Source organism: Salmo salar, chromosome ssa26 (assembly GCF_905237065.1).
Source record: "Salmo salar chromosome ssa26, Ssal_v3.1, whole genome shotgun sequence".
In the NCBI taxonomy this organism is placed as follows: Eukaryota; Metazoa; Chordata; class Actinopteri; order Salmoniformes; family Salmonidae; genus Salmo; species Salmo salar.
Window position 1 is genome coordinate 10,376,949 of NC_059467.1, and position 17,518 is coordinate 10,394,466.

The following is a 17,518-nucleotide window of genomic DNA, read 5'->3' on the forward strand; positions in this document are numbered from 1 at the left end:
GAATTCATACAGTGAAATATTGGAAGACGTCCCAATAACCTCTCAATAACATTAATGAATAGAGAGTCCTCCACCTCCATAAGCCAGGTTATCACATCCCTCTGTCCTGGTTTGCTGTGTGTTTTAAAATGTGTGTTTTTCTCGTCGAGAGAGAGAGAGGTCTCTCACGAAGGGGCGTAGCACCCACCGTGGAGGGACTGTGACTCTTGAAGTGTGCGGCTTAACTCTGTTACTTCCGTCCTCCAGACTGTTAAAGCTCGGGGTGTTACAGAGCCGAAGACATCGGGCAGTGCGCCCTCCTCCCCTTCACACACCACTAGAGGCACCCCTCCACCCCTGATGAGGAACAAAAGAGAGGACAACCCCCAGGTGGGCCTAAACTCTATACCCAGACGCAATGAAAACAAGAAAATAAAAGTATACGGTCAGCTTGTGTGGGGCAATCTTGTTTTCTGGCACGTTTGAATGAACATTTGATTTCTTGTTCTCTCCCACAGAAACTTGCCTTCATGGTGTCCTTGGGACTTGTGACATATGACCATCTGGAAGGTTGGGAGACCCAAATGGAGCTTTGCTTTTTCATAACACCCCCCACCCTGTTCTGTATATGTTTTTTTACAATAATGTCTGAACTTGCATGAGGACAATGTAACATTAGATATGGCCATAGTCCATACAGACCTGGTCTATTCTATACCTGTGCAGAGATCCAGAGTCGGAGGCAGGAGCGTAAGCGGAGAACGACAGCAAACCCAGTATACAGTGGAGCAGTGTTTGAGCCGGAGGTACAGTATATAGACCACTCAGCGTATTAGTATGGCATTACGATGATACTGTCAGGGTTGGGCTCAATTCCATTTAAATTCCAGTCAATTCAGGAAGTACATTGATATTCCGATTCAAATTCTCTTCCATGGGGAGAATTTGGAATGGGAATTTGGTTTACTTTCTGAATTGACTGGAATTGAAATGGAACCAACCCCATACTGTACCCGTTCTAGCTCTGCTGTGAGAGAACCCTACCCAAGTAGTAAATCGCAACCTATATTTACAGCGTAAGAAGAACGGCGTCACATACCTGAACACTCCTCTACACCAAGGCACCAGGAAGAGAGGTCAGTATGAATCTCTTGTCAGGTTATGGAAGCACCTAGCTACTCAGGGTTGTGTGGAGTGTCCCACCTTGTAACCTTGTTAACGCCATGTCAATTGGACCGCACGCCTGCCTCCCAAATACCAGGAGGAAGGCTATGCTGTCATATCTCATAACTGTGGAGACTAGTTTACAGCATTTTGTTGCACTGTGATACTGTCCCATCACAGACTTACTGTGGTAGCTATTTTGGTTACGCTGTCATGCTAATGCAATGTAGCTGGCTCTTTCTTTGCCTTGCATTTCCTGCTTTAATGCCACTTGACTCTGTGCTTTTTGCCCTGTCAGTAATTCATGCTACTTAACCAGCTCTCTTTGCCCTCTCATTAAGATGCCTTCCCAACCCACCCTGCTCTGAATGTATTGTTGAGGATGGCCTCACAGCTCTGCTCTGCCTATACTGTATGTGCTCACCCCAGGACTCCACCAAGCAAAACCCCATGTGGATTTGAGCCATGTCTCTGTCTGAATGCTATGGGTATGGCATTAGCCTGGATACCAGTCTGTTTCAGTTATCATTCCAGTCCTTGCCACTCCTTGTCATGTTTAGCATGACACGGAGTATATGGAGTGGAATGTTAACAAAAACAGGTTAAGGATTTCAGGCTAGTATGGCACACCAAGTCGGATCTCACTGCTAATTTGTTTGTAACAGACTTAAGAGGCCTGTTATGTGACAGGTTTAGTGGTACATTGCGGTTTTGTGAGTAGAAAATGTAGGAGAATTGATCCTCATATGAACCAAGCATTTGCTTCCCACGTTCTGACTGACAATGTTGAATGTAGCTGTATTTGACCTATTGTTTCAAATAGTACATTGAAATAATGTCGATAATAGCTGACATAATTAGATTTGACATTTGTTTCAACAAAGTTCTGCTCTGCGGGTCGATACGATGTGGCTTATATCTTGCTTTGACCCGCTTTGTTCTCGGAACTACTGTCTAATTAACTGTCAGCTTTTTGTTCTCCGAAACTACTGTCTAATTAACTGTCAGCTTTGCCCAGCTCACCCTTCCTCTTTACCCGACTTCATGCTGTTCCCCCTCGCTGTGTACTAACGCTTCTGTCTGTGCTCCTCCTCTTCCTCTTCCTTATGCGCTAGCCAATGAGGACCCCTTGTCACAGGTATGTCCTGAGAATGTTTTTTTTATTTTGTTCTCCCATTTTCCTTTCTTTTGTTTTTGTTTTGTTTTGTCGTGTCTCATCTCACCCAGGTCGCCCACCCAAATACAGCAGTGTTCCTGAGCTGGGTCTTCACACCCCAACATCCCCCACCAGCAGTCATTCCGCCTCCCCGGCCCACCACCGGCCAGAGAGGGGGGGCTCTCACTTCCCCGTCCACCCCCACACCCTCCCACTGCCTAGCCCCAACTCCGGGGATGTAAGTAGCTGATGAAGAGCCCACTGCACCTACCAGGACTAGAGGAAGCCTCCCCCCAAATCCCCCCTCAGTGGTATCTCCCTGAGGCCCTATGGTTTCAGGACAGACCATACCTCCTTACAACATGAAACCTTCCACATCCATTCACTTTTACACCCTACATGCCATTACATCCATCATTCATTCATGTGTGACAATCTATGTGTGTCCTGTGTCCATAAGCTTACAAAGCGAAAAGTCCCTCTCTACTTTGGCTGAGGATGTTTGGATCAACGCATCACACATCAGTGCTGTTGACAGTGGTGTTTGGGGTTTTGTAGGGTACCTTGACCAGCAACATTACTCGCGGTCATCCAGTGAAAACTGGAGAGTGTGAACAACACCCAGCGCCCACAAACACAATTACAATGTGGACAGTTTGAAAGCACAGTCAGATTGGACAGGTGTCATTCAGTGAAGTTCGACTCCCTCTCCTCTAGTCCCACATATCCAGGTATGATCGGTTGGGCGTAGTGGCCACAATACTGATTGATGCAATTCTTCCTGACAGGGAGACATCCATGAGGACTTCTGCACTGTGTGCAGGCGCAGTGGTCAGTTGCTCATGTGTGACACATGTGCACGTGTTTACCATCTGGACTGCCTCGCTCCACCTTTGAAAACCATTCCCAGGGGCATGTGGATCTGCCCCAAATGTCACGACCAGGTAACAGCAGCATCTGTCCCTGCAGTCTCAGTCACTTAGAAGCTCCCCCAGCAGTTCCCAGGCCAGTTGTAAACTAAATGCAGCTAATACAAGCTCCAGCTGAGCCACAGCCACCCCTGTTTATCCAAGCCAGTTTGTAAGAGTGAGATATTAGAAGGTGAAAACCTCAGTGTGAACCACTCATGCCACCTTGTCCTAGTGCTCTCAGGAATCTCAAGAGCGTGTCTTATTGTAGGGTGTCTGAGCAATAAGACTGTTCCTAGCTTTGTGAGTTCTCCAGCAAATGTTTTCAACAGGCATGAGAAAGCCACCATGCATTTCACTTCATTATTTGTACAAAATGCTTCTTGCACTGTCATCTTGTATTTTTTTTTTTTTTTCCCGTCTGGTCTCTGAAAGATTTGTGTGATGTGGAAGTGCTCCACAGGGGGCCCTATATGTGTCCCTGGGCTTTTGGTTGCTTGGTTGAAAGGGAGGATGTGTTATGTTGATATCCCTCTGTGCAATGTTTCCATAACATACAGTATGATAACCTACAGTAACCAATAATCATTTGATTCATGGCCTTGTCTCTCTGTCCTAAAATCCATGACAACAGCGTTCAGAGCCATGATTGTATAAACATCTGAAAGTTGGTGAAGATATCAGGCAACTTCAACTAAAGTATATACAGTGCGGTCCGAAATTGTTGACACCCTTGATGAAGATGAGCAGTAATGACTGTATAAAATAAATCATTCAAATACTGAGCTATATTTTATGCAAAAAAAAAAATGGAAAGTATATCCTTTTATACTAACACAATTGTTTAGAGAAACATTTTGTTCAACAAGTAATAATGTTTTTTCTCAAAAAGGTAGTTGTCAAAATGATTGACACCCATAAATTCTCGTAGAATTAAAGTGGTCAAAAGGTTATTATTTGGTCCCATATTCATAGCACGCAATGACTACATCAAGCTTGTGACTACAAACTTGTTGGATGCATTTGCAGTTCATTTGGTTGTGTTTCAGATGATTTTGTGCCAAATACAAATGAATGGTAATTAATGTATTGTGTCATTTTGGAGTCACTTTTATTGAAAATAACAATAGAATATCTAAACACTTTTACATTACTGTGGATGCTACTGTGAATAATGATGTGTGATAAAGTTACAGAAGGTCAGAGATCATACCCTGAAAGACATGCTCTCACCATTACCAATAACAGGGGAGGTTAGCATGTGTTGGGTGTATAACCTTTGACCCTCGGTAACTTTCTCACTCATCATTATTGACGATTTCATTCAGGATTATCCGTAATCATGGTAGCATCCACATGAATGTAGAAGTGTTTAGAAACATTATATTCTTATTTACAATAAAAGTGACTCCAAAATGACACATTATTTACCATTCAATTCTATTTGGCACAAAATAATCTGAAACAACCAAAACTAACTGCAAATGCATCCAACAGGTTTGTAGAATCACATGTAATATAGTAATATGGGAACAAATACCAAACCTTTTGACTACTTTATTTCTAAGAATCTTTAGGAGTGTCAATCATTTTGACCGACACCTTTTTTGAAAGGAAAGAAAAGTATTACTTGTTAAACAAAATCTCTTTCTCTGAGCAATTTTATTCTTATAAAATAATATAATTTCCCCCCAAAAAATTTTTGGGGGGGCATACATTATATAGCACAGTATTTGAATAATACTGTATATCTCCACTCACCTGTATCCACCAAAAACTACTGAAACACAATTGATGGTTGAATGGATATTACAACATTATAAAAAAAGAAGCAGAACTAAGCCTATTGTTGACATGGATTCAAATGTTGTTCTTTTTCTTCTTTAGATTTTGATGAAAGATGAGGCAATCCCATGGCCTGGAACCCTCGCTATCGTTCATTCCTACATTGCATATAAAGCAGGTACAGAAGAAGCCAGATCTTAAAAAGAGCTACCTCCAAATGAATTTGTGTTAATATAATGAACACTTAGTGTTGACTGTAATGGTTTCTCTGTCTTCTGGCTGACAGCTAAAGAGGAGGAGAAGCAGAAACTGGTGAAGTGGAGCGTGGAACTGAAGCAGGACAGAGAACAGCTAGAACAAAGGGTCAAACAGCTGAGCCAATCCATAACAGTAAGCATCACACTGCATGGCACTGAGGCTAACCCTGAAGGCATGTGAAGTCATCTCAGAAACAGTACATGAACTGGACGGTTAATTACTAATGAGTCTGTCCCTATTTCCCTCTAAAGAAATGCATGGAGAACAAGAACACTATCCTGGCCCGTCAGAGGGACATGCACAACTCCCTGGAGAAGGTCAAGGGCCTGGTGCGTCTCATCCAGGGCATCAACTTCTGCCCATCCCCCGAGGTCTCGCCGCCAGCGGTCCAGACCAGCATGACTAATGGAGGAACAGACTGTGCCAGTGCTGACCACACGGACGACACAAGTCCTGAGGATCACAAGAACATGACTAACAATAGCGGTGACGACCTGAACAACAACACGGACGGGGCGACAGAGGAGGAAGAGAAGAAAGAGGACGTTAAAGAGATTGACAACCTCAACAGCAGCAGCCTTGGCAAAACCTTAGAGCCTCCCCAGACTATAGCACCGGCCCTTGTGGATGTAGCAGAGGGGGCCAAATAACACCCACCCACCAAGTCCAGGGACAGGAACAGGAACCCCCAAAGAGAGGGAAAGAAAAAGATAAAGCACCCCATGAAGTTGCCAATCGATTAACACACACCAACATATATATTTTTTGGGTCGTTGTTATTGTAGTTGTGTATTATCGGATTGTCTGAGAGGACATGCGTTATGAGTATCTGAACGAGAAATGGAAAGGGACGAAGGAGGGTGACTTATGTACCAGTGGGATGCCAATCGAGGTCAAAGATTATTATTCAAGTCTGATGATATTGACGCTCTTACTAATAATAAGGATATTGTTAATAGTAATAAACATCACACCAATGTGTGCCTCCAATAGTCGCCATGGCGTCACTTTGTGGGGATGGTTTCTTAGGGTGTCTTAGTCTGCAGCTTCAGGGGAGATGGATCCGAGATGTCCAAAGACAAGACCTGCCCGCTCGCCTGAAGATCCACCACCTACACCACACCAGAAACAATTGGATCAACCAAAACACCATAACAGCCATTTGGAATTTAAAAACTACGAGGGGACGAGGTTTTTGTTTGCTGCAGTATTTGTCAAGAGTTTTGAAAATCACTATAAAGTATATGATTAGTCCCAAATCACACTTTTTGTCTTACAGGAGCTCCAGCTCACCTCCATCCATCTATCCCACCTGTCCCATTACAACCACCAACAACTCTGACAATACAGCTTAAAGTAACATCACAGGACAGATGATGGATCAGCATAGGGTTAGCCTCGCGTTCAAGTTGTGTCCACTGTCACCTCAGTGCTGCCCAACAGACAGCCAGACAGACCGGCTACATTGGGAGGAGCCCAGCATTCGGCTTAAGATCTGTGGTCTTCAGCTGCATCATATGGACTCATTGCATGCTTCATTGACATTGGAGGTGTTTTTCTTTTCAAGGTCACCTTATCATGACTTGTGTTGCGTTGTCCATTTTCCATTGTGGCTGAACCTAGCATTCCTTTTTGCTTGTTGAGAATATGATTGACTAATTTGTTGAGTGATACATTCAGAGACATAGCACGAAAGTGGCTGCATCAATATTCCATTTGAATGGTAGAGGCCATGTGAATGCAGCTCTAGGCATGCATGGGGATTTAGCAACTATCAGTTCAGATATTGTCTGAGAGGTTTTTTGTGTCCGTTTGTTATGCCCCTGGGATCTGTTGCTGAAGGAAACTAACAATTTATTCTGGGGGAATCTGTTTATATTCAGGTCTTCCTAGTTTTCAAACATCGAGATATGCTTCTTCAAAAGTGCTTTTCTGTTTCGCATTACTTTGGTTTCTTATGAAATATATTAGAACTGGAAAATACTTTGTAAATAGCTTTCTTTCTTTTTTGATGTTCCTTGCAATTGAATTATCATTCAATATGCTGAATTCATAACTGCCAAATGCTATTGTATCCAAATACAGCAGGGAAACAGTCCTATTTTCTTATAGTAATGTTTTTTAAGGTTTCAATTAGGAGTCCCCATAGATAGGCACAAATTTTGCATGGCCGTTACATGCATACAAAAGAGAGTGTGGCAGTGACATTGTTCCGAATGTTTTTTGGAGAAACTGTCAGGAACCCTGTAGGAAAAGCACAAACTTGTTGGCAAAATAAACTGGAACCAAACCACACACCCTCATCCTGCCATAAACATGTCTAAAGTAAATATGAACATTTTCATTCTTTATATTTTACACCACAACACTGACAAGTCACTTTTCATTTTACACTTTTGTACAGTGTGTGTAGCTTTTGTTTAGAACCTGCCATTGTTCATGTTTAAGTCCTTAGTTGCAATGATATGTAGATATATTAGTTGTGAAACACTTGAGAAAGTAGGGACATTTAAATGGAAATGAAGGAATAGGTTGCCAGTAAACATATCCTTTCATCACAGCCTACTTGCTGTACTACAGCATACGGTACGGGTTCCCCCGGGGTGCCTTTTTCTAGAGAGTTTGAAGGCTTTCATATTTTCTCTGACATGAAATGACCAACCGTGTTTTAGACAGATTAAGTTTGAAAAAATGGTTTCAAAATAAAAGATCTGCATAATAATGCAATTAACTGGAAAGCACAAGAGAAGATGCAAAGCGATTTTAATCTATAGCCAGATCAAAAGGAAAGCATTAGTTAAAGAATAAGTGATGGCCCAGTCCAATGTCTTGTGTTGAGGCCACTCTTCCTTTTGGCCTGCAGTACTTGTCATCGTATAGCAATTGCCTTAAGAAATTCTTGCTCCTTGTGAAGAAACTGTGTTCGGTGTATTGTTGGTCTCGTTTGAGTGTCACAAAAAAATTCTGTGAATTATGGAAATATTGTCTATTTGTGATGAACCACTTCAGGAAATCTACTTCTCTTTGCACAGAACTGAGATGATAGGCTAAAATTGGAATCTATTGTTTTCACAAGGGCTCAGTTGCTCTGAGCCATCATTTAAGAGAGTTCTGATTTAGTTTTGACTTGACTTGCCAGTGTATGAAAAATAAGGATTGTGATTTGAACTACTATTTGAGTTTTCCCTCTACCAAGTCCCTCAAATACAAGCAATTAGCAAATATTATAATGCACCTTTGGTTGAACACTCAACAGTGTGATATCCTTTAGGTCTCTCCTGGCTGTACATTTGCCATCTTCACAGGGCAAGATGCAAATGATAAAAGTGACAGCAGTGATGACACACACTTACCATGAATATGTATAATTAGGGCCTGATTTCCAAGCTTTTGAAATATTTCCAGAATATTGTTAAATCATTTACATTTTATTCTTCATCGTATCTTTATAATCCTTTTTTTTATGTATTTAATTGGACCTTTTGGTGCAGAAGCTTAGACAATGTGGCTCTCAGTGCCTCAATAACGCAATAGAAACAATAAGGCTCTCAGCAAATACACTCCCCTATCTGTGCTCAGCATGGTGATCCCAACAACAAAACTACAGCTGTCAAAACCTCAACAAATCTATGCCTACATATGCAAATAGATTGTATGGACATGATTATACTTATAAAAACCATTCCTACTTTTCATATATTTAGAACAGAATTTTGCCCTTTCCAACCTTGGTAACACTTTACTTTAAGGTGCCTTTCATAAAATATGTATAAGTAGTTTATAGACTGTTATTTAGTAGTTTATAGATTTTAGTTTATAACCCATTATAACTAATAAGTAACACTTTATAGACCAGTGATGAAGGGTATAGGGTACCTTAATGTAGAGTGTTACAGCAGCATATTGAAAACTACAGCTGTACAATTAAATGTTTTGTGTACTGTATTCGTACCCCAATTACTCGTGTAGGAAATGCAATATTCCTATCAATTAGTGACTTTTATTGGATCATAACTTTGAAGGCAAAGTGCTGAATATTATGGGCGTAATTGTTTTTATTTTCTGATTTAGGAAGGAAAATAGGGGAGGATGTGGTACGGCCAACTCAAATATTGTGTAGTGCTTTGTGCTGTGAAAGAAATGTCATGTTGTCATGTTGTGGTAAAAAAAAAAAAAATGGAAACGACATTAATATCCAAAGAATGATTTTAAAGCCTTTTTTATTTCCCATTTATGATGTACACCAGCTAAATAATATTCACAACGAGAGCAACCAATTAGGAAGCCAATATTGAGTAGATTCTTCATCCATACCAGTGTATTACTTTGGATTCTCTGCATATCTTGATTAGTTCTGAAAACAGCTGTTCTCATGCTATATCATGTCACATCTGTGGCCTTCAAGTATTCTAGTTGCATTTCATTGCAATCAATATGGAGACCCCCCCTTTCTTGTAACCACTGTCCCACCTCTAACTTCATGCACTCATATCATTTCATTCATTTAGAAGGCTTTTTCTCAACGTAAAGTATTCTTCCTCTTTTTGTTAAGATGCATTGTAGCAAATCAAGCAAGTCAAAGGCACTACTGTGCCGAATATAGTGTAAATGGTTTATTACACAAACTGCATACTCTCTTGTAATATTTGTCAGTTGTATTTTTTCACAGTTTTTTTAAAGAAGTATTTCTTTATTTTTGACTACGGTTTTGTTACCAATCCTTTTTGTTGCCTGTGATCCACTGATTTCCTTTACCTCTTTCCTGTACTTTAGTTATTTTATGTAGCTATTTGTATGCAGTGTTTGGCAAATTCCATTGCAGTGTCAGAGTAAGTCAAGATTTTTGGAGCATTCGATCAATTTGTATTTATTTATTTGACCATTTTTAAATAAAATTACAAAGTTGTAATTGTGACTTCTCTTCTCTCTGAAAAAATATATCCTGATTTTATTAACAGCCATCAAGATTTAGTGTGTGACAGTTCTCCTTATAAACACCGTAGACACCAAAATGTCTAACAAAATAACATTTCAGTTTACACTCAAGGATGTCTAATGTTTTTAATAATGGAGTTACCCATAATTCAATGTCAAACAGGTGGTAGTAAGAGATAATACCTCCTGGTCAAAGTGCAACTTCCGATCCATTTTCAGCTGCTTTCTTTCAAACTCCCATTGATGTTGTCAAGTGCCATATCAAAGCTGTGTGAACCCTTATGCAATTGTGCATTAACCAAATATGTAGCCATAGACACACAATGTGTATATATATATATATATATATAATTTCTGTGTAATGCTGTCCATTATGTGTTCTTCTCCAACTTCTGTGTGCTTTTTATAAGGAAACTAGCCACTGACCTCTCACTGTCAACTTAAAGCATAACGCAGATGAAGATAACAGCGTTGGCTAAGTAGATCTTCAGGCCTGTGCTCAGGGGGCCAGACTGAACTGCCTTGGTCACCACTGCATGGTCTTGCTGCGGGTAAGCTTGCGGCTCAGTGCATGCCTCATCTGGAGCATGCGTGAGCGTTTGTCCATGGCCAGTAGGTGGCGCTGGTACTCCAGACGCACTTCTCGTACCAACTTCTCAACCGCTGACTCCACAGCCACAGAACACTCCGCCACAGACAACTCAAAGAAGCTGCACCTGAACATACACAAGAGGCTAAAGATAAGTTCTCCATTCCTCATCACCCACTGGAAACAATTGGACATTGGCAACTGGTCAATTTAATGTATGGATATGGTTGAGGGACAAATAAAGGGTTTTCCAGCATGGATCATTCACCTCTGGCTGATAATATTGTAATTGACTTGTGTTGGCAAAAACTTTTACTACATCTTACTTCACGCATCTTCAGAATGTAATATGATTCAGGGTTCCAAGATTATTTAGAATATAACCAAATGGAATGTCACCTCAGATCACTGGCAAGGGCCTTTCCTTCTTCTGTCCGTACCACCCTTCCATTCTCCATGTCACATTTATTCGCTACTATTACAGTAGGTATGCCTGATGAAAGAGCATAAAACAGAGATTAGAAACCTATTAAAGGGATACAAAACTCACACAAAATACACAAAACAGACAGAGATGATCTTGTTTAAGATTGTATATCTTGTAAGGAATTTGAGGCTATGCACTGTCGTAAAAGTGACAACTGAGAAAAGACAACCACCACATAACGTTTGCAGTTACAATAAGCAGACCTACTGTTTTATAAACCTTGCCTCGTGGATTCACTGTACTGGTGTTTAACAGTGGATTCAGTCTTTTATTGCAGCAAAAGCAGTAAGCAGCACTAGCTGTTCTGGGGGGAGGGCCAGGGGGGCCAGTGCCCCTGTGACAACAATTTTGGACCCCCTTGTGGCACCCCTAAATGTGGAGTATGAAATAATTTTTACATAACAAATGTTTGCTATCGTTCTTTTTTTTACATCCGTTATTAGACAGTGGCAACGTGGAACACTAATGATTATGAACATGGTCTTTTGCCTGCTAATACCTGCAATGCAGTGAAGAAAACGATATGATAACAATAACGTCTAATGTAACTGGCCCCTCTAACAGTACAACTGGCCCTAGCTTGGCACCCCCAGTTGAAATGGTCTAGAATCGCCACTGGTAAGCAGTCAAACTCAGCTTAACACAGCCTTGATTAAACCAGTTCCCCTGGTCGTGAGTGATTTAATGGAATCATTATGATAAATTTGACAAACATTATACAAAAGCAGAATACCCTTCAATGAAAGGATAGCTGGACTAGCCTATGTAAAGTAGGTTCTGTAAAAGTCATGGGTGGGTCGGGTTCTAGGCTGCCCTATAGCCTCTTAGATGTAACCTCTACAATAATGAGATGCCCTCCACCCAGACTCTTTGATTGCCCTTTCCTGGTGTTTCCACTGGTCAAAATTGCTGTCTCACCTAGGGTCTGCTTGACATGATCAATAAGCCTCTTTAAGTGTGAGACAGACTCAAAGCTGCTCCGGTCTGTGATGGAATACATAATAAGGAAACCATCGCCCCATTTAATGGAACTCTCCAGAGAAGGTGCTGCAGAACCCAAACACTCCTGCAGAGAGAGAGAGAGAGAGATAGCAATAGATATGGGTGGGACCACAAAGGTTGAGTTTTCATTTAATAAAGAACAAAATACATCCGTACACTGGTTTCATGCTCTCAAAAGTGGTCTGTTCATGGCAACATTTAGACTCTAGCAGGGACATAGCACTTTTGGGAACATGTGCCAGTTTGTTTCGTTCTCTACAATTGTTTGTTTAAATCAAGCACCTGGAACATTTTTTTGCAGGATGTGCACATACCATGTCCTTGACCTTGTTAAGTGATGAGATGGCTGTTTACTCCTTTGTTTAATCTTCATTCAAAACTACTGACAGTAGATGGGATATTTAATCCACTCAAATGGCCTTGCCTGTTATTTTCATTGTCGCATCAGATGTTTCTTGTCCTCAGTACCATTATATTTGATCAACGTCAACATTGTTGATATTATGTCCAAGACACCATGATTCAAGAAAACAGACTTGAAAGGAATGGTATGGGGGTCTGGTTGTTGTCTGAGCCTGAGAGTCATCTTCCTCTTTGGGTTTATAGAGGTCTGACACAAGGGCAAAGAGAAACAAATCCCCAAAACAGTAAAATATAGACTGAATTCTGAGGTCAAATTAAAGCAGAGGGCATGATGACCTCAGTCTGTGGATAGTACCTTGTTGGCTGTGTCCAATATCTCCAAATCGATGGTCTCCTTGTCGACAGTTTTCCGACACCTGTAAGTTACTTCTGTATGAGAACACCACAGACAGAATGCTGTCAGCCTAATATAGTCAAGTGGCAACTTCAATACGGGACAGTAAAATTAGATGCAGTATGTCTTTACCCTTTTTATGGTCATACTCTCCTATGAACCGCTTGGTGATGAATCTAACACACAGGGCTGCAGTTAAAACAAAGCAGACCATGAGCACTCAGGTATTTTAAATATTTCCCCTTGCATATACCTCCCCACGTTAGTTAAGCCTAGGCTACTGATAGTAAATATTAGTAAATAGCATAGTAAACATCATAGTAAATTAACATAGTATCAACAATTTAGAGTATTATTATTTTACATTAATTTTTGTATTGCAGATATGTCTCACATTTAGAGTTTTTTTTAAAAGTCAGCCCTGGATGTGCCATACAATATCACACTCAATTTAAGCATCAGTCTCCACTTAAACATTTGTTTCAATACCTGTCTTTCCACAGTTGTCTCGTCCAAGTATCACCAACTTTGCCCGTGACATTTTTCTTGACTGTCCAGAATCGGTCATGGCTTGGATGGTGTATTAAAAACAGGCTGCATTGTATCAATATCTAAAACATACAACAAGTTATTGCTCTCCGGCGAGCCTATTTCAAATTGTGTGGTCATCTGTTGGTGCTTGCGAAAAAGTTAAATTGTGTGGCTGGCTACATCGTTATAACAATACAAACCAATTGCATGCCCCATCGACAATTTCAACCAATGAGTTATGTTGATTCGTTCTTTATAAATACTAAAACATGTATGAATTTACTTTACAAATAATCACAGCTCGTCTAAATTAGTTGACAACTGTTTTCTTTAGTCTACAACAATTAGTTCAAAACCAGGATTCTGTACAGTTCTGAGAACTCCTACTACGTCTGTTCATGCATATTGTTTAATTTTTTTAACCGTGCAACAAACACTGGATGTCATTTTACGATTATATGAAATATTGTATATCCTTACTCACTCACTTCGCTATGTCTGGTTCTCCAATTACTCAATATGATGTTTGGAGACAAAAATATGTTTGTTCTCCAGCACTTGCTCAGGTTTTCAGCTCACAGTTCAGTCCATCCATTGCCTTTAGTTTCCCTTTTCAAAATGAAACAATTTCTTATTTTTTAAGGCGTGCCCCTTCCAAGTCTCATTAAATGTATTGGATTTATTGCTGTTGATGGTTAAGCATGCTGTGCGACGGAGACATCTTGGTCTTTACACCGTTAACTCAAACAAACCTTTGAAATGGCTAATGAACTTCCTATCAAACCGTTTTTGGAATTAACTTTAAACTGTTTCGTTATTTACATAGTTGTGCATAGTTATGCTATCTCTGAACAGATTTGAAGAAAATATTGGTTATAAAGAGTAAAATAAATTAAACAGGCATGTACACATGTATTATTTGGAGCATATAAATCTTGCACACCACACCACGCACTCTTGCAGACAATTCACGTGTCTGCAAATACATAGTGCCTTCAGAAAGTATTCACACCCCTTGATTTTTTCCACATTTTGCTGTGTTACTGCTTGAATTTCAAATTGATTAAATCGAGATTTTGTGTCACTGGCCTACACACAATACCCCATAATGTCGAAGTGGAATTATGTTTTTAGAATTTTTACAAAGTCATTAAAAATGAAAAGCTGAAATGTCTTGAGTCAATAAGTGTTCAACCTGTTTGTTATGGAAAGCCTAAATAAGTTCAGGAGTAAACATTTGCTTAACAAGCCACATAATAAGTTGCTGGATTCACTCTGTGTGCAATAATAGTGGTTAACATGATGTTTGAATGACTACTTAATCTCTTTACCCCACACATACAATTATCTGTAAGGTCCCTCAGTTGAGCAGTTAATTTCAAACAGAGATTCAACCACAAAGACCAGGGAGGTTTTCCAATGCCTCGCAAAGAAGGGCACCTGTTGGTAGATGGGTAAAAAAACACAAAAAAACCAGACATTGAATATCCCTTTGAGCATGGTGAAGTTTTTAATTACACTTTGGATGGTGTATCAATACATCCAGTCACTACAAAGATACATGTGTCCTTCCTAACTCAGTTGCCGGAGAGGAAGGAAACCGCTCAGGGATTTCACCATGAGGCCAATGGTGACTTTAAAACAGTTACAGAGTTGAATTGCTGTGATTGAAGAAAACTGAGGATGGATCAAACACAATGTAGTTACTCCACAATACTAAGATAAATGACAGAGTGAAAAGAAGGAAGCTTGTACAGAATACAAATATTCCAAAAACATGCATGCTGTTTGCAATAATGCACTAACATAAAACTACAAACTATGTGTCAAAGAAATAGACTATGTCCTGAGTACAAAGCATTATGTTGGGGGAAAACCAACACAACACATCACTGAGTACCACCACATTTTCAAGCACAGTGGTGGCTGCATCATGTTATGGGTATGCTTGTCTTCGGAAAGGAATAAGGAGTTTTTTTGGATACAAATTTCATTTTAAATAAATTCGCAAACATTTCTAAAAACATGTTTTCACTTTGTCATTATGGGGTATTGTGTGTAGACGTGTGAGAAAAATTATCAATTTAACCCAACAAAATGTGGAATAAGTCAAGGGGTATGAATACTTTCTGAAGGCACTGTACATATACACCTCCATTATTCTGCTTATACAGAATCTGGTGTCAACCACTTCTCTATTGCAGGCAGCGTCTCTGTGAACCATACAGTGTTTTCCACGTTGATTCTGAGCATGCAGACCTAGCTGAAGTGACTAAGAATGAGCTCCTGGCGGATTCGGACTGCCTCTGAGTCCACAGCCTCTGGCTTACAACTGCCCTCCTCTGACTGGTCTGGTATATCAGTCCTCTCAAACGTCCAGGCATCCAAGCCTGATTGCAATGACACGTTGTGCAAGACACAGCAGGCCAGAATGATGTGAGAGCACTTCTCAGGTGAGTACTGAAGGTAGCCTTTGGACCCATCCAGGCAACGGAAACGGGTTTGAATGGCCCTGAACGTGCGGTCCACAATCTCATGAGTGGCAGTGTGAGCCAGGTTGTATCGAAAGTCTGCTGAAGTTTCTGGGTACTGGACAGGTGTCATCAGCCATTTCTTTAAAGGATAGCGGCAGTCTCCTACAAGACAAGACTTGGCTAGGTTAGACATTATGAAAGAGGGAGGCTTGAAGAGCAAAACATTATTTATTTTTATTGTATTTTCAACAATGAAAGTTTAAATGGAGGATTATGAGCTATATTACCTAAAAACCAGCCTTCATGATTTTCCTGTTCTTCCAATTCCTTGTACACTGAAGATTGCTTAAATATGCAATTATCCTGTAAGCTGCCAGGCCAGTTAGTCTCTGCACTGAGCAAAAGTCCCCTGGCATCACACACAAGTTGGCAGTTAATTGAATGGAAGCCTTTCTTATTGACATATGAAGAATCCTCTGCATTGGGTGCCTTAATGGCTATATGGGCACAGTCTACAACACCCATGACGTTTGGTATTCCCGCTACCCTGAAAAACTCCTCTTTGGACTGCTGTTTTGTAGCTTCGTCTCTCATGAATCCTATGCACTCTGGAGCTTTCTCAACCAGTGCCTTGGTTACATTTGTCACACAGCGACTCATGGAAGCCTGGCTAATGCCAATGGCATCTCCCATCCTCGTCTGGAAGGATCCTGAGGTATAGAATCCTAAAGCAGCAAGAATCTGAACTTCTGGGCTTATTGCTCGAGAGCGTTGCGTACGTCGTGATAAAGTGTCACGCAGTAGCTCCACCAGGTAGTAGATGAAATCTCGAGGGAATCCAAATGTTGTTAATAGGAACTCGTCTGAAACGGTCTCTATATCAAACCTGTCGAGAGTTTTATGTCCACGACCATGGAGCAGCAGATCACAATCCAGGATGGCTATTTGTATAGCCATTTCTACTGATGTATATTCTGTAGGGGGCAAAAAGAGAAAGGCATTGTTGAATGCATCAAACTAGAGCCTTGTGTTTTCAGCATGGTCTATTTCTTTCAATATTATGTTCTGGTATGATATGCTTCTCTACTAGATATAAAAATGATTGGTTTTCCATACAAACATTACTAGCTAGCTAACCAGCTAGCCTAGCAATTTCCTTATCAGACATTTCTTTGGGAACAGTGAACCCGAGATGGTGCAAACGTAGAAGAATACGAACTATAAATATCATGCATTTGTAAAAACACGTCGAATTTGAATCCTACCGGCGTTTGTTGTTGTTGTTGTGACTCGTCTGCGCAAAGTACATTGCGCATGTCACTTTTCTGATAACTAGCAAAAATATATGAGACGCAGTTTCGATTTTATTTTAAAATAAACAAACAAATGAACGTAATTATTGTTTGCAAAACAACGTGTAATATGTTTTTATTGATAATAAAACACTGACATATCGATAACGTTATATGTAATTTTGCAGATTTTATAGACCA

At 40.4% G+C, this 17,518-nt stretch overlaps 3 protein-coding genes across 11 annotated transcripts in view; 1 reads left to right on the plus strand and 2 right to left on the minus strand.

Annotated features, from left to right (window-relative positions):
- Positions 1 to 10,159, plus strand: part of LOC106587113 (PHD finger protein 21A) — a 48,434-nt gene extending 38,275 nt beyond the window's left edge. For 4 of the 7 annotated variants that reach the window (XM_014175125.2, XM_014175127.2, XM_014175128.2 and 1 more), the window contains 9 exons: positions 247 to 369; positions 498 to 549; positions 706 to 785; positions 1,055 to 1,115; positions 2,371 to 2,537; positions 3,088 to 3,243; positions 5,095 to 5,170; positions 5,279 to 5,382; positions 5,502 to 10,159. In XM_014175125.2, the coding sequence (XP_014030600.2) occupies positions 247 to 369; positions 498 to 549; positions 706 to 785; positions 1,055 to 1,115; positions 2,371 to 2,537; positions 3,088 to 3,243; positions 5,095 to 5,170; positions 5,279 to 5,382; positions 5,502 to 5,900 (1,218 nt within the window). In that variant the 3' untranslated portion in view covers positions 5,901 to 10,159. Of the gene's footprint in view, positions 1 to 246; positions 370 to 497; positions 550 to 705; positions 786 to 1,054; positions 1,116 to 2,258; positions 2,282 to 2,370; positions 2,538 to 3,087; positions 3,244 to 5,094; positions 5,171 to 5,278; positions 5,383 to 5,501 lie in introns of all 7 variants that reach the window. The other 3 variants (XM_014175129.2, XM_014175131.2, XM_014175130.2) reach the window with 3 other exon arrangements.
- zgc:110699 (ras-related and estrogen-regulated growth inhibitor) lies at positions 9,454 to 14,743 on the minus strand. Of its 3 annotated transcripts, none has more exons than XM_014175134.2 (7): positions 14,036 to 14,743; positions 13,510 to 13,631; positions 13,153 to 13,209; positions 12,982 to 13,055; positions 12,180 to 12,327; positions 11,174 to 11,267; positions 9,454 to 10,901 (listed from the first exon to the last, which is right to left on the minus strand). In XM_014175134.2, exons 2-7 carry the CDS (start codon positions 13,586 to 13,588, stop codon positions 10,712 to 10,714), a joined length of 642 nt encoding a protein of 213 aa, XP_014030609.1. In that variant the 5' UTR covers positions 13,589 to 13,631; positions 14,036 to 14,743; the 3' UTR covers positions 9,454 to 10,711. The 3 variants fall into 3 exon arrangements, with proteins under 3 accessions (XP_014030609.1, XP_014030608.1, XP_014030607.1); XM_014175133.2 differs by having other exon boundaries at positions 14,032 to 14,743; XM_014175132.2 differs by having other exon boundaries at positions 14,040 to 14,741.
- Positions 14,744 to 15,051: 308 nt separating this feature from the next.
- On the minus strand, positions 15,052 to 17,353 carry LOC106587116 (putative nuclease HARBI1). Its single transcript, XM_014175135.2, has 3 exons — positions 17,291 to 17,353; positions 16,313 to 16,999; positions 15,052 to 16,187 (listed from the first exon to the last, which is right to left on the minus strand). Exons 2-3 carry the CDS (start codon positions 16,980 to 16,982, stop codon positions 15,811 to 15,813), a joined length of 1,047 nt encoding a protein of 348 aa, XP_014030610.1. The 5' UTR covers positions 16,983 to 16,999; positions 17,291 to 17,353; the 3' UTR covers positions 15,052 to 15,810.
- Positions 17,354 to 17,518: the final 165 nt, after the last annotated feature.